The following is a 13,917-nucleotide window of genomic DNA, read 5'->3' on the forward strand; positions in this document are numbered from 1 at the left end:
AGTCAGATATGATAAAGTTGTAATATGTTTTTACGTTGAATAAAATTGTAATTATTAATATCAAATTTTTAGTGATGTCGAATTTTTAGTAATATTGTGATTTTTTATATTCCGTTTTTAAAGTGATATTGATGGTATAATTAAAAAAACCATACGAAAATTGGACGAAATAGACAAAAAATTGAACGAAAATTGAATAAGTATAGGAATTTAAAAATAAAACATACGTATCACCATACTATTTAATTTGATTTAACAGTTTCATTAATTGAAAGTCTAATTTGATGCGAAAGTTTAAGTCTGATTGATGAAAAAGTTTAAGTCTGATTTGATCTGTTTAATTAATTGAAAGTCTAATTTGATGCGAAAGTTTAAGTGTAATTGATCGTTGATTGTTGAGAGTCTAATTTGATACAAATGTTTAAGTGTAATTGATCGTTGATTGTTGAGAGTCTAATTTGATAGTAAAAAATAGATATAAAAGGTGGACCAATTTCCTCGTCCGTACAAAAAATCTCTTTCTTTTTTTTTTGAAAAAAAAAACCAATAATGACTCGTAAAGAAACCATCAAAACCAAATACTCCTCCACCAAATATTGCTGAGTCGTCAACACCAGCACCACAAAATATTGCCACTTCGTCAACACCAACACCTCCAAATATTGCCACTTCAACACCGGCATCACGATCGTCAGCATCAGCATCACGAAATATTGCTTCTTCAACACCGGCATCACGATCGTCAACATCAGCATCACGAAATATTACCACTTCGTCAACACTAACACCACAAAATATTGCTTCTTCAACAGCAACAGCTCCAAATATTGCCACTTCGTCAACACCAACACCTCCAAATATTGCCACTTCAACACCGGCATCATGATCGTCAGCATCAGCATCACGAAATATTGCTTCTTCAACACTGGCATCATGATCGTCAACATCAGCATCACGAAATATTACCACTTCGTCAACACTAACACCACAAAATATTGCTTCTTCAACAGCAACAGCTCCAAATATTACCACTTCGTCAACACCAACACCTCCAAATATTGCCACTTCAACACCGGCATCACGATCGTCAGCATCAACATCACGAAATATTGCTTCTTCAACACGTAATATTACCACTTCGTCAACACTATCAACACGTAATATTACCACTTCGTCAACACTAACACCACAAAATACTAATACTACAGTTTCTTCATCACCCTTTAAACTCGTTATTCCGCCAGATATTTCAGCCTCAATAGGTCGAACTCAATCTCAATCTCAACGAAATTTAACGGCTTCGGATATTATTAAAAAATATCCTAATATTAATGTACCAAAAAGTTATCGTTCACATCACGAAGAAGGAGCACCAAGAAGTGATCGACCAAGTAATGAAGAAGCGGGTAAATCGAATTTGTTATTTTTATATTTTGATATTTATTATATTACATCTGTTTGTTACATATCCTTATAATTTAAAATAGGTAATTTTGAGTTAGGAAATTTAAAAAAAGAAACCCTTCGACTACAGAACGAATTAAAACAAGAAAAGTCCAAAGTAGCCGGAATGAAACGAAAAATAGATAATTTAGAAGACCATGTTCGTAGGATCGAGGAGGAGAACTCCATGTTACGGGATTTTAATGAAATTTTTAGTAACGAATCGAATGAATTATGTGAAGAAAATAAAGCTCTCCGAGAAGAACTTCAACAATCCAAACAACTTCACATACCTCGAAAGATTATTAATCCTCCGCAGCAATATTCACCAAAACGTCCTAATAAAAGATTAAAATCGAGAGAGGAATCTCCTGATGAAGTTGCCGCTACAGATGCAAGAGTAAGAATTTTACAAGACTATTTGCAGCCGAATTGTGTTAATGTATATATACAGCTTTTATTATTTTATTATTTCCTCTTATTGTTTAGGCTGAAATGAAGAACCTCTTGAAAGGTCAAATACCCGAAGAATATCGGTTGGATTATGGTAAGACTTTCAGTGAACAGACAGCAAAGATATACGAAAAATTGATACCTGAATTAAAGAAGTTGATGAGTGGACATTATAATCCGTCGGTAACCCAATTGTCAGACTGGTTACGATCGATGCACAAGCATAAAAGAGATAGACAACGGAAATGACAATCAGGCCAATTAGACAAAGTAGATCGAAGAATGCACGTAAATGCGCGATTGTCTGAAGTGAGGAGTATTTTATTTTAATACACTTCTTTTTTTTTTAGTCATTTGAAATTAATCTTTATATATTCGACAGAAAAAAAATAGACGAGTAAAGGCCGCAATAAAATTATACGAAAGAAATGATGCCAACATACAGGAATTCGATAAAGATGAATTATTACCAATGCTCCTACAGAATGATTGTCATTCGATTGAGCAATCGGATTCCGAAGACGAATCAAGACAGAAATTGCCTAATAACAAGCGGTTCCTGCATGTATACGATCGGGAATGGCGTTCGAACAAGGTATTAAAGTGATTATTGCTATTAACCTATTTTAATATTTATTCGATATATAAAGTTTATCTTTGTTTTAAATAGTTAAAACACCTATTACGAAACGTATTGGACCCTGAAGCAGAATATATTCAACACGCAAAAAAGCAAAGAGAGAGAATTTATGATGATGACATGTATTTTACGTCTAGTGAACCTCTCAAGAATGCGCCCGAATGGGCGCTCGATAAAGCGAAAATGTACGAAACTGATGAAACCAACGAAACAAATGACGTTAGCGAATATGACGCGGCTGATGATGTGATTGATGATTTGATTCAATCTTACGAAGATTGTGAGCCAATGGAGCCAAATTTAACAGAGCCATATTCGGATTTCTTGTTAAATTCAGCGGAAATGAATTCGATTAGACCCGAAGATTTGGATGAGATTGGTGAAAGTTCGACGACAGTAAGTTGAATTGTTTTTAATATTTTTACATCGCAAATATCGCTAATTAATTTTGTTTATATCATATTAGCAACAAAGAGCCGAAAGGAGTCGAAAAGGCAAAGAAAAAGCCACAAAAGAAGCAAAAGAAGACGAGGAAATTTATGAAATCTTTGAAGCCGACGAATATTATTAGTATATTTTATATTTCTTTTTTTTGGTTGGTTTATTGGGTTTATTTTTTATTATATGGTATTATTAGTATATTTTATATTTCTTTTTTTGGCTTAATATGGTTGGTTTATTGGGGTTTATATATTATTATGTACATGGGTTGATTTATATAATTATATTACTATACGTCAATATATATAAAATATAAAATAAACGGGTTTTATTTGCTTATACTATGCTTTATTATTCGTTCTTGAAAACTCTATTTATCAATAATATTCGGGTTACATATAGTAGTCGAATATGGTTTTTTTTTTAGGGTCGAACAAATATGTAATAACGTCCTAATATAGGTCTAATTTTAGCCGAATATCCTTTCCGAATTTGAGTCTAATTTTAGCCGAATATCCTTTCCGAATTTGAGACGATTGGCACCCTAAATGCGCCCGAAAATTCGACTTTAATTTGACACAGGTTAGATCGTCATTCGACCTATATTCGACCTGGTCAAATTTAGGTCGAATTGTCCTATTTCGACCAGTGAAATTTTTATTTCTTTTTTTTTAAAAAAAAAATAGAAACATGAAAATAAGTTATTAAGGGAAATCGTTATAAAACTTTAAAAACTTTAACTAATTATTTGGAAAAAAGACATTTTCCTTGAAAAATTAGGGGTATTTATATACAATTAGCGAAGTGTTAGGCCTATCCTAAATGGGAAACATCATTCGAAGGGTTTATTCTAAACAAAGCTTATCCTAGCACTGAGATTTCATATGATGTTCCTGTTTAATGATATTACAATCAGAAAAGGATAAGCCTTATTAGGACAAGCCAATTCATATGATGTTAGTTGTCTAATTACGGTTACCTTTTTATTTGAAAAGTAAATTTTCTTTGCCATCAATATTAGTTTAGTCACATACCATCAATTAAATTAATAATATACATTAGTAATCTGCACTGGAAAGACTAAAAAATAAATTCTTTTATATCAATATACAATTATACATTATATATGACTTGCTGATCAATTATTCTACCTACATACAACGTAATAGATTTTTAAATAGTACAGTATATATATATAGGATCTACAAATGAACATTAACAAATTTATATCCATGCTTAGCGTTTAGACATTTTCAATGTCATTTCAGGATGTTTATTTTTTATAGAGAATAAAAAATAAAAAATAAAAAATGATATATAAAAATAAGGTTTACATCTGTTAATTAAACTGCTTAATTCTAATTTAGCTAATTTAGTATTAAGGTTTTAATTTAAAAATTAAGCAGTATCTTATTAAATCGTTCAGGTACACTAAATTTTTTTTTTTTACAAAAAAAAAAAATTTCAAATTCAAAAAAAAACAAGTTTTTTTTTTAGTATGTTTTAGTCGTTATCAAGAAAAATTCACGAGAATTTTCCTTGATACTGCTTAATTCTAATTCAGCTAATTTAGTATTAAGGTTTTAATTTAAAAATTAAGCAGTATCTAATTAAATCGTTCAGTTACACTAAATTTTTTTTTTTTTTTTGCGAACAAAAAAAAAAATTTAGTGTATTTCAAATTAAGCAGTATCTTATTAAATCGTTCAGTTACACTAAATTTTTTTTTTTTTTTTGTGAACAAAAAAAAAAATTTCAAATTCAAAAAAAAGAGTTTTTTTTTAGTATGTTTTAGTCGTTATCAAGAAAAATTCGCGAGAATTTTCCTTGATACTGCTTAATTCTAATTCAGCTAATTTAGTATTAAGGTTTTAATTTAAAAATTAAGCAGTATCTAATTAAATTGTTCAGTTACACACTTACACTAAATTTTTTTTTTTTTGCGAACAAAAAAAAAATTTCAAATTCAAAAAAAAAACGAGTTTTTTTTAGTATGTTTTAGTCGTTATCAAGAAAAATTCGTGAGAATTTTCCTTGATACTGCTTAATTCTAATTCAGCTAATTTAGTATTAAGGTTCTATCAAAGAATTTCTCACGAATTTTTCTTGATGATCGTGATTTTTAATTTATAAATCAGACTTTTGAACTTTAAAATTAAGCAAGTATGAAGGAAATTTCTTGCGAATTTTCGTTATAAATCAGACTTCTGATGGATTTTTTATATGATCACGTGAAATTATCTATACAGTTTATAGTAGGGATTGGCATCGCGTATAAATAGAAACCGCGCCCGACCTGCTAGATCATATGGAGATAATGTAATTTTTATTTGTGAAACTAAGGATATTGTTTGTTGTTTGAATTAGAGCTCCGAACGAGTCAAGTCAAGTCAAATTATATGTAAACTCGATTCGACTCGAGTTAAATCGAGTTGAGTCGAGTCAAGTTAAAATTATAAAAATATAAACTCGACTCGATTCGAGTCAAGTTGGCCCATCAAACCGAGTCGAATTAAATCACGTGATTTTATTCGGCTATGCCGATCATTTCCTTTTTTTGGTGATAGCCATTCCACAAAATTCCATTTTTGTAATTTTCAAAAATTTTTCGTCTCGGATTTTGTGTAACATAGTTTCCAAAAAAGGAAATTCCATAAATTTGGCCGGAATTATGTTTAATTCGGCTTAACTCGACTCGACTCGATTTTATTAAATTATTAACTCGACTCGAATCGATTCGATTTGATTGTAATTTTCAACTTGACTCGACTTGACTTGACTCAACCAACTCGCGAGTCAACTCGACTCATTTCGGAGCACTAGTTTGAATCGTTACCAATTACGTTTAAAGATAACTCTATACTTATTTGTGGAATAAAAGATGATCGTGAAATCATATGAAATAAAATTAGTATATAAGGAGAATTTTCTTGATATTCTCACGGGTAGTGGGATCACTGCATCCAAGTTTGATTCAAGTTTTAATAAGAGGAAAAAAAAATTTTTCCTCTGCCATTTAATTAAAAAGATGAGTAAAAAAGATATTAAAAGGCAAAACCGTCAGTTTGCGCTGTGATATTCACAAAATAAATATTACATATATGAGAGTATTATTGATCATAATTAGATAATTAAATTGGTAATTTAAATTTATTTTAATAAATAAAACACCCCTTTGATTTTTTAGATCAATTCGAGACAATTAATTTTTTTCTTTAAATTTTTAGATCAATTCAACACCCTTATTGACCATAATTAGATTGTAATTAATAAATAAAACACCCTTTTGATTTTTTAGATCAATTCGAGACAATTAATTTTTTTCTTTAAATTTTTAGATCAATTCAACACCCTTATTGACCATAATTAGATTGTAATTAAATTTATTTTAATAAATAAAACACCCCTTGATTTTTTAGATCAATTTGAGTTTATTAAATAGACACCCTTTACAATTAATTTTTTCTCTGGATTTTTAAATCGATTCAACACCCTTATAATTAATTTTTTCTGATTTTTATCAATTTAACATCTTTAACATTAATTTTTCTTCCTTCAATTTTTTCCTCAAAAATCACCCTTATAATTAATTTTTTCTTTGATTTTTTATTGATTTAACATCTTTAACACTAATTTTTCTTCCTTCAATTTTTTCCTCAAAAATCTCAAAAATGGATTCAATCGACAAAGAAAGTAAATTAAAAGAAATTAGTATGTAATGAATGAGATATATAAATTTATGTTTTTTATATATGTATTATAAGTTTTTATTTATTTACTTAATAATTTTTCCAAAAGAACAAAATTTAGTAAGGTTCGCCTCAAAAACATTTAAAGAGATGAAAGAATTAGGAATTACATCACTTAATATTTCTGATTCAAACGCTGTATTAGAAAATGATGATGTCGGAATATTCCAAATTATTTTTGAAGAAAACGATTTTAATGAAATTGATGAAGAAGAAGTTGATTCAAAAAGACAGTCAATCACAATAAAAAATAAAAAAGTTAATAATTTTTTATACTTTTAATTCATTAAGATTCTATTCATTTTGACAATATATTAATTATGCATTGTTATGCACAAAAACCGTTTTTATATTCTCTGGCTATTACGATGGCAAGGAATCTACGAGAATTATTACTAAATATCGATAAACTTCCAGATCAACAATCTTTTATGATGAACCCAACAAAATTCACAAAAATTGAATCATATGTACAATTTTTGTTGAACAAATTAAAAAGTTCTTCAACAAAAGAAGAATTTGTTGAAGAACTTAGATGTAATAATGACAATTTCTTAGAAATCGGTCTACCTAGGTCTACCTCCTAATAATGAAAATTTAAAAGATAATTTTGAGATTACCTCAGAGGTAAATTTGTTAAAAATGGAGGAATCTTCCTTTGACTGAAGTAAGGAAGAAATAATAAAAGCGCTGGTCGCTCAATTAATATCAATTTATGACAATGTTTTTCAGGAATATGTCGAAGCAGAGATTAATAGACGAAATAAATTTCGATTTATAAAAAAATCGAAATATTTTGTAACATATACAAAATCAGATTGAAAGGTCAAACAATAAAAAATCAAACAAATACCAAAATTGTCGATTATAGCAAACAAAAAATTAAATTAACAACTCTCACCATCACTCTCAGAGCAGCAAAAAGAATTGATAGGCTATTAAGTCTTTCAAATAAAAATTTTCTCATTGTTGACATATTTCCTAATTTAGATATAGTTTTTTTTAAATTGTCGTCAATTAATGTCGTCGCTGCATATGAATGTTGGCTGAAGATCATAAAAATGGGGGAAATAATTTCAGAGGAGTAAGGATACGAAATCTATCAACAAAAAAAAGGAGGAGAATTCATTAAGAGAAAATATTCTTAAACAAGTGTATGAATCGGCAGGATATGAATCGGCGGAATATTATTACATTGATGAAGAATTACCAAGATACTATCCTGGTAACAACAATCCTGATAATGAAGAATCACCAAGATATTATCCTGATAACAAAGAATCTATTCTTCTTATGAATGAATCTTAACTCTTTCCTCTGCTTCCTTTCTTTCTTCTTCTCTCCCTTCTTCGTTATTTTCCTCTTTTCCTCCCTTCTTTCCTCTCTTCTTCACTCATATCCTCCTTTTCTTCTTTTTCTCCTTTTTTGCTCTTTTATTCCCTTCTTTCCTTCCTTTTCCTCTTTCATTTCCCTTCCCTTCCCTTCCTCCTTCCTTTTCCTCTTTCATTTCCCTTCCCTTCCCTTCCTCCTTCTTTTTCCTCTTTAATTTCACCAGTGGAATCCATTATTTTTTGATTTTTTGTTACTTGGCACTTGGTACTGACTTCATCCGTTTCTTTGGCTCTCTTTTAACACTTTCTTTCACGTTCATGCATTTCTTTGGCTCTCTTTTGACACTTTCTTTCACGTTCATGTTTATTTCATGTTCATGTTTAAGTCATTATTTGGGTGTTTTTCTCCTTTTGTTATTTCATTTCTTGGATTAGTACTTTGATATCCATTTTATTATAATTTTCAAATGTAAAAGTTTATGTGAAGTGCATGGGAATTTTATATCTGATTTTTTTATCTTAATTTTTATAGTCGTCATCTTTACTTTAAAGTACAAAATTAGAAATACAATCGCCACTGGTTATAAACCTGGATATACCGAAAACTCGTTATATCGAACCAAATAGTGCAGAACTATTTATCCGAAACTCGTGTTTGTTTGATCAAATATATTATATACTGAATGATCACATGAATTAAAATTGGATAATCTTTTTCTTTATTGGAATATAAAATTTAAAAAAAAACCTGATATTAACACAATATGTCAACAAAGAAAAAAAATTATGTCAACAAATCTTGTGTTACAATATTTTGCTGTGCAAATGCAACCCCGTGTTATGAAAAATGTCAACTACAAAAACCTTCCCGTTCATTATTTTTGGAATAAGAAGGCGTGAATGCAAGTTAGTATTTTAATGAAATTCTTCTTGAACTTAATCTCTTGAACTTAATGCATGAAATTCTTCTAATATATATTTATTTCTTTTATTTCTTAGTTTTGATGAAAAAATTGATGACCTTGATATGTTAATTTCTAGCTTCCAAACAGTGATATTAATACGTATGGATATGTTCATATTGAGGATGAAATGCTAGAGGGTGGACTTACTGATGAAGAAATTGTTGATAGGGTATGAATGCAAAAATGAAATAACTTATTTATACCAGAAAAAGTTACTTTGGCAGTTGGCAGTAGTTAAAAGATTTATAAACGAATCTATAAGATTTTTATATACAGAAGTGAGTAAAGAATTAAATAATATAATATAATAATAATCATAATTCACCTTAATTATTTTTAATCATGTGATTGATTTTATTGGTAGAATTTATATACCGCATTATATCCAGTGATGACCGCAATCTCAATTTTATTAATCGAAAAAAATAAGTAGTACTAAGAAAATTCTCAGAAAATTTTCTTGATGATCGCAATTAATTGGATTTAAATTTAAAAATTCTCAATCGTAATTTCAATTTTAATTTCAATTTATTTATTAATCAGCCTTTGAAAATAAGGCCCATCAATTTCTAAAAATAGCTAAACGCGAATTTAATTTTAATGATTATTCTGTTATATAAATAAAATTGATCAATTTGTGCTTTTTTCTAACAATAATAGTTAGATAATATAAAATAGATAGTCATAACGCTATTATGTAATAATAAAAGGGTGATTTCTAATTAAACTCAATTCCAATTGTTTGTTTGTGAATTCTAATCATTTGATTGTGATGTAAATCATGATCATCTTCCGATTTCTGAAACTATTTTTCACAAATATATACTGTATTGATATTGAACCGGAATTGATGGACTGAAATTTAAAATGGCCCCATGATTTTTTAGAAAACAACTTATTAGCATAGCGGCCAATCACAAAGATAGCGCTGAAAATATAAGATCAGCTGATACTAACAACTGTGATCTGTATATGGTGATTAAGACTGATTAGAATTACAATTGTTAAGAAAAATTCTTGGGAATTTTTCTTGATACTGCTTATTTTAAAGTTTAAAGACCGATTAACAAACTGAAATCACGATTTCAAGAAAAATTCTCGCAAATTTTTCTTGATACTGCTTATTTTTAAAGTTTAAAGACCAATTAGTAAACTAAAATCACAATTTTAAGAAAAATTCTCACAAATTTTTCTTGATACAGACTGATTAGTAAATTGAAATCTCGATTTTTAAATATGATTGTCTATATTTGATTAACTTTAATAATGATTGATCATTTTGTTAGAATTGTTAATTTTAGATACATAGTATGATATTATCGATACTTTTGCAATTATAACGGATTTTGAAATCTATTATAAAATAGTTTTTTTTAGTTAAATAAATCATTTCGACTTTTTAGTAACTTTAGATAGTATAGAGTTATATTTGTGATCAAATTTTCTTTGTTAATGGTACGCGTTTCTCTAGAGTCATACCATAAATAGTATAGAGTCATATTTGTGATCAAATTTTCTTTGTTAACAGTATGCGTTTCTCTAGAATCATAATTGTTCACAATTTAGTTACCTTAGATAGTATAGAGTCATATTTGTGATCAAATTTTCTTTGTTAACAGTACGCGTTTCTCTGAGTCACGATTGTTCATAAATAAATGTGATTGAATTTTCTGTTAATGGTACGCGTTTCTCCATCATTCATACATTTTGCATTTATCATTTACGTATTCTTTCTTATTTTTATGTGTTCTCATTCATATTCGTATATTTACGTCAAAAAAATGAATCAACAAGAAGAAATTTTCTTGATCAAAAAACAAAATGAACTCATCTTGGAAAGATTAAAGTATGATAGATTTTTTATAAGAATAAATTTAAATGAATATTATTACTAATGAATTATTTTTTAAAGTTCTTTAGATGATGGTACTTTTGCTGCGTTATCCACAAATATTCGCAGACTTTCTACGTCGTCCACAACCTCCTCCATTGACGTGTCATCTTTATCAGCTCGTGAAAATATTCAGACCTTCTACGTCATCTATAACCTTTCCCGTTGACGTATCATCTTTATCAGCTCATGGAAATTCTCGCAGACCCTCTACGTCGTCCACAACCTCTCCTGTTGATGTGTCATTTTTATTAGCTCGTAGAAATATTTGCAGACCCTTTACGTTATCCACAACCTTTCCCGTTGACGTAAGTTATTAATATAAGTCTAATCATACTTTTTTTAAAAAAAATTCAATTTTGTAAAAAAACTAAAAAAACTAATAATGTATGATATGTATGATTAAAAGACACACAATAAAAGTTTTGTTGCAAAACCAAAAAAAAATACATATCTAAGTTAGATATGATAAGTACGTTAGATATAACAAATAAAATGTATACGTTGTGTATGGTACGTATATACATTAAATAATAATTGAATTTTTATATAAACAAGACTTTTTGTAATAAATTAATAATCAATAAAACTAGTTGTCAATAAGAATATGTGCAGATTATCATCTTGATTATAATTTGTCATATAAAGACATACACAAAAATATTTTATTTAAAATAATCGAAAAGGTATTTATTTTTATTTACTTTAATCAATATGTTTATAGAATAAATATATAATATTTATAGAATAATTTTATAATTATTTTTTTTTAGTTTAAAATAAAAACTAAGGATCTTAACATTGTGCTTGGATACAATGATTGGTTTGCATACGAGTTATTAAAAAAACACGTTCAGCACATTCGTAAGTATTTCTTTTTTTATTAATATAATACAAATTAAATATGATTTTTTAAAAAATCAAAAAATATAATTTATATTCATATAATCAAAGGCGACCACAAAGCAAAAACAATAAATGGATATTTCACGAAAAGAACCCGAAGTAGAGGTGAGGAGAAGCTAGTGGAAAAAAATGTAGAAGAAAGCGGTGGTGATGAAGAAGAGAGAGAAAGTGAAGGTGAAGAAGCAGCAGCAGAAATTGAAATTCGGAATGATTTCAATTCTAAAGAAGCAGCAGCAGAAATTGAAATTCAGGATGATTCCGATTCTAAAGAAGCAGCAGCAGAAATTGAAATTCAGGATGATTTTGATTCTGATATAGACGAAGATTTAGAACGTCAACTCTTAAATTTATTTTGTAAAAGATATAAAAAAACAGGCAGAACAGATAGTAGTAAGGATGAAGAATTAGAACGCAATCTTATACGTGAAATAAGAAGTAAGTACGAGCGTAAAAAGAGGGAGAGGCAACTACAATAACAAAAAATACTACTACAACAACAACAACGAAAACAGCAGCAGGAAGAAAAAGAAAAAGAAATTGAAGAAAAAGAAAATGAAATAGAAGAAAAGAAAAATGAAACAGCGACAAGTAATAATTTTTCTGTATATTAATTAATTAATTTAAGTATTAAAAATAACTTATTTTTATCATTTTTTCTTAAGAAGGTAGACGTACTTTACGCAAAAGAAAAGTGACGGCCAATAAGGCCAATAAAAAAGCGAGGGCCAATAAAAAAAGATAATGAAAAAAATAAAAGGTAAATAACTTTACGCAAAAGGACAGTGATGGCCAATAAAAAAGATAATGAAATAACCTTACGCAAAAGGACAGTGATAGCCAATAAAAAAGATAATAAAAAAATAAAAAATAAAAAGTAAATAGTTAAATATGTTTGTAATAAACAACTCATTTTTATAAAAAAAATTATTAATGAACTGAAATAAATAATAATAGTAATTTTTATATTTAATTGGCTTTTGAACCTTAAGAAAATTCGCGAGAATTTTTCTTATCGGGATTTCAATTTACTTAAACTTTAAAATGAGCAGTATTAAGAAAAATTTGTGAGAATTTTTCTTGAAATTAGGATTTTAGTTTGCAAATTTTTCTTGATACTGCTCATTTTAGTTTACTAACCGGTCTTTAAACTTTAAAAATAAGCGATATCAAGAAAAATTCGTGAGAATTTTTCTTAAAATCAGAATTTCAATTTACTAATCGGTCTTTAAACTTTAAAAATAAGCAGTATCAAGAAAAATTCGCGAGAATTTTTCTTGAAATCGTGATTTCAGTTTGCTAATCAGTCTTTAAACTTTAAAATAAGCAGCATCAAGAAAAATTTACGAGAATTTTTCTTAAAATCGTAATTTCAATTTATTTAAACTTTAAAAATAAGCGGTATCAAAAAAAATTTGCGAGAATTTTTCTTGAAATCATGATTTCAGTTTACTAATCGGTCTTTAAACTTTAAAATAAGCAGTATCAAGAAAAATTCGCGAGAATTTTTCTTGAAATCGGGATTTCAATTTACTAATCGGTCTTTAAACTTTAAAAATAAGCAGTATCAAGAAAAATTCGCAAGAATTTTTCTTGAAATCGTGATTTTAATTTATTTATTAGTCAGTCTTTTAAACTTTAAAATAAGCAATATCAAGAAAAATTCGTGAGAATTTTTCTTGAAATCGTGATTTCAATTTATTGGTTGGTATCTCTAATAGTCTCCAGATTCTTGTTTTTTCGTTATTAATTTCTTCTTTTTATACATGGGGCTCGACTATTTTCAGATTTTAACAACTGAACTATTAATCTAATCACTTGCGACTTGACTGTTTGGCATCATTATAACGAACAAATTTTATTATTTTGAATAAAATTAAATCTATACCATAATAGATTAATAGATGTTGTAATGCAATTTCGAATATATTATTATATCTTACAAAAATTCATATCTACAATATCGGCATAAACCCGGATATATATATATCATGTGATTTAATCGCTATCATTCATAGATTATGATTGGATAATTATCACATGGATGTTGATCATTTGTTTGTTTTTGCATGCACGCGAATGATATAAATTGGGAAAAATA

The 13,917-nt window shown here is 28.1% G+C and overlaps 5 protein-coding genes across 5 annotated transcripts; 4 read left to right on the forward strand and 1 right to left on the reverse strand.

The window, feature by feature from the left end:
• Positions 1–453: 453 nt before the first annotated feature.
• Positions 454–1,217, reverse strand: OCT59_022113 (uncharacterized protein; the record flags this gene model as incomplete). Its single annotated transcript, XM_066144607.1, has 2 exons — positions 454–1,147; positions 1,207–1,217. 2 exons carry the CDS (start codon positions 1,215–1,217, stop codon positions 454–456), a joined length of 705 nt encoding a protein of 234 aa, XP_066006051.1.
• Positions 1,218–1,570: 353 nt separating this feature from the next.
• OCT59_022114 (uncharacterized protein) lies at positions 1,571–3,107 on the forward strand (the record flags this gene model as incomplete). Its single annotated transcript, XM_066144608.1, has 5 exons — positions 1,571–1,843; positions 1,933–2,079; positions 2,279–2,491; positions 2,567–2,932; positions 3,003–3,107. 5 exons carry the CDS (start codon positions 1,571–1,573, stop codon positions 3,105–3,107), a joined length of 1,104 nt encoding a protein of 367 aa, XP_066006052.1.
• Positions 3,108–6,648: 3,541 nt separating this feature from the next.
• OCT59_022115 (uncharacterized protein) lies at positions 6,649–7,008 on the forward strand (the record flags this gene model as incomplete). The annotated part of the gene is made up of 2 exons (XM_066144609.1): positions 6,649–6,688; positions 6,776–7,008. The coding sequence occupies 2 exons, from the start codon at positions 6,649–6,651 to the stop codon at positions 7,006–7,008; spliced, it is 273 nt and encodes a 90-aa protein (XP_066006053.1).
• An 86-nt stretch (positions 7,009–7,094) lies between these two features.
• On the forward strand, positions 7,095–8,034 carry OCT59_022116 (uncharacterized protein; the record flags this gene model as incomplete). The annotated part of the gene is made up of 2 exons (XM_066144610.1): positions 7,095–7,263; positions 7,880–8,034. 2 exons carry the CDS (start codon positions 7,095–7,097, stop codon positions 8,032–8,034), a joined length of 324 nt encoding a protein of 107 aa, XP_066006054.1.
• Positions 8,035–10,945: 2,911 nt separating this feature from the next.
• Positions 10,946–12,295, forward strand: OCT59_022117 (uncharacterized protein; the record flags this gene model as incomplete). The annotated part of the gene is made up of 3 exons (XM_066144611.1): positions 10,946–11,221; positions 11,687–11,777; positions 11,868–12,295. 3 exons carry the CDS (start codon positions 10,946–10,948, stop codon positions 12,293–12,295), a joined length of 795 nt encoding a protein of 264 aa, XP_066006055.1.
• Positions 12,296–13,917: the final 1,622 nt, after the last annotated feature.

Source organism: Rhizophagus irregularis, chromosome 31, assembly GCF_026210795.1.
Source record: "Rhizophagus irregularis chromosome 31, complete sequence".
Classification (NCBI taxonomy): domain Eukaryota; kingdom Fungi; phylum Glomeromycota; class Glomeromycetes; order Glomerales; family Glomeraceae; genus Rhizophagus; species Rhizophagus irregularis.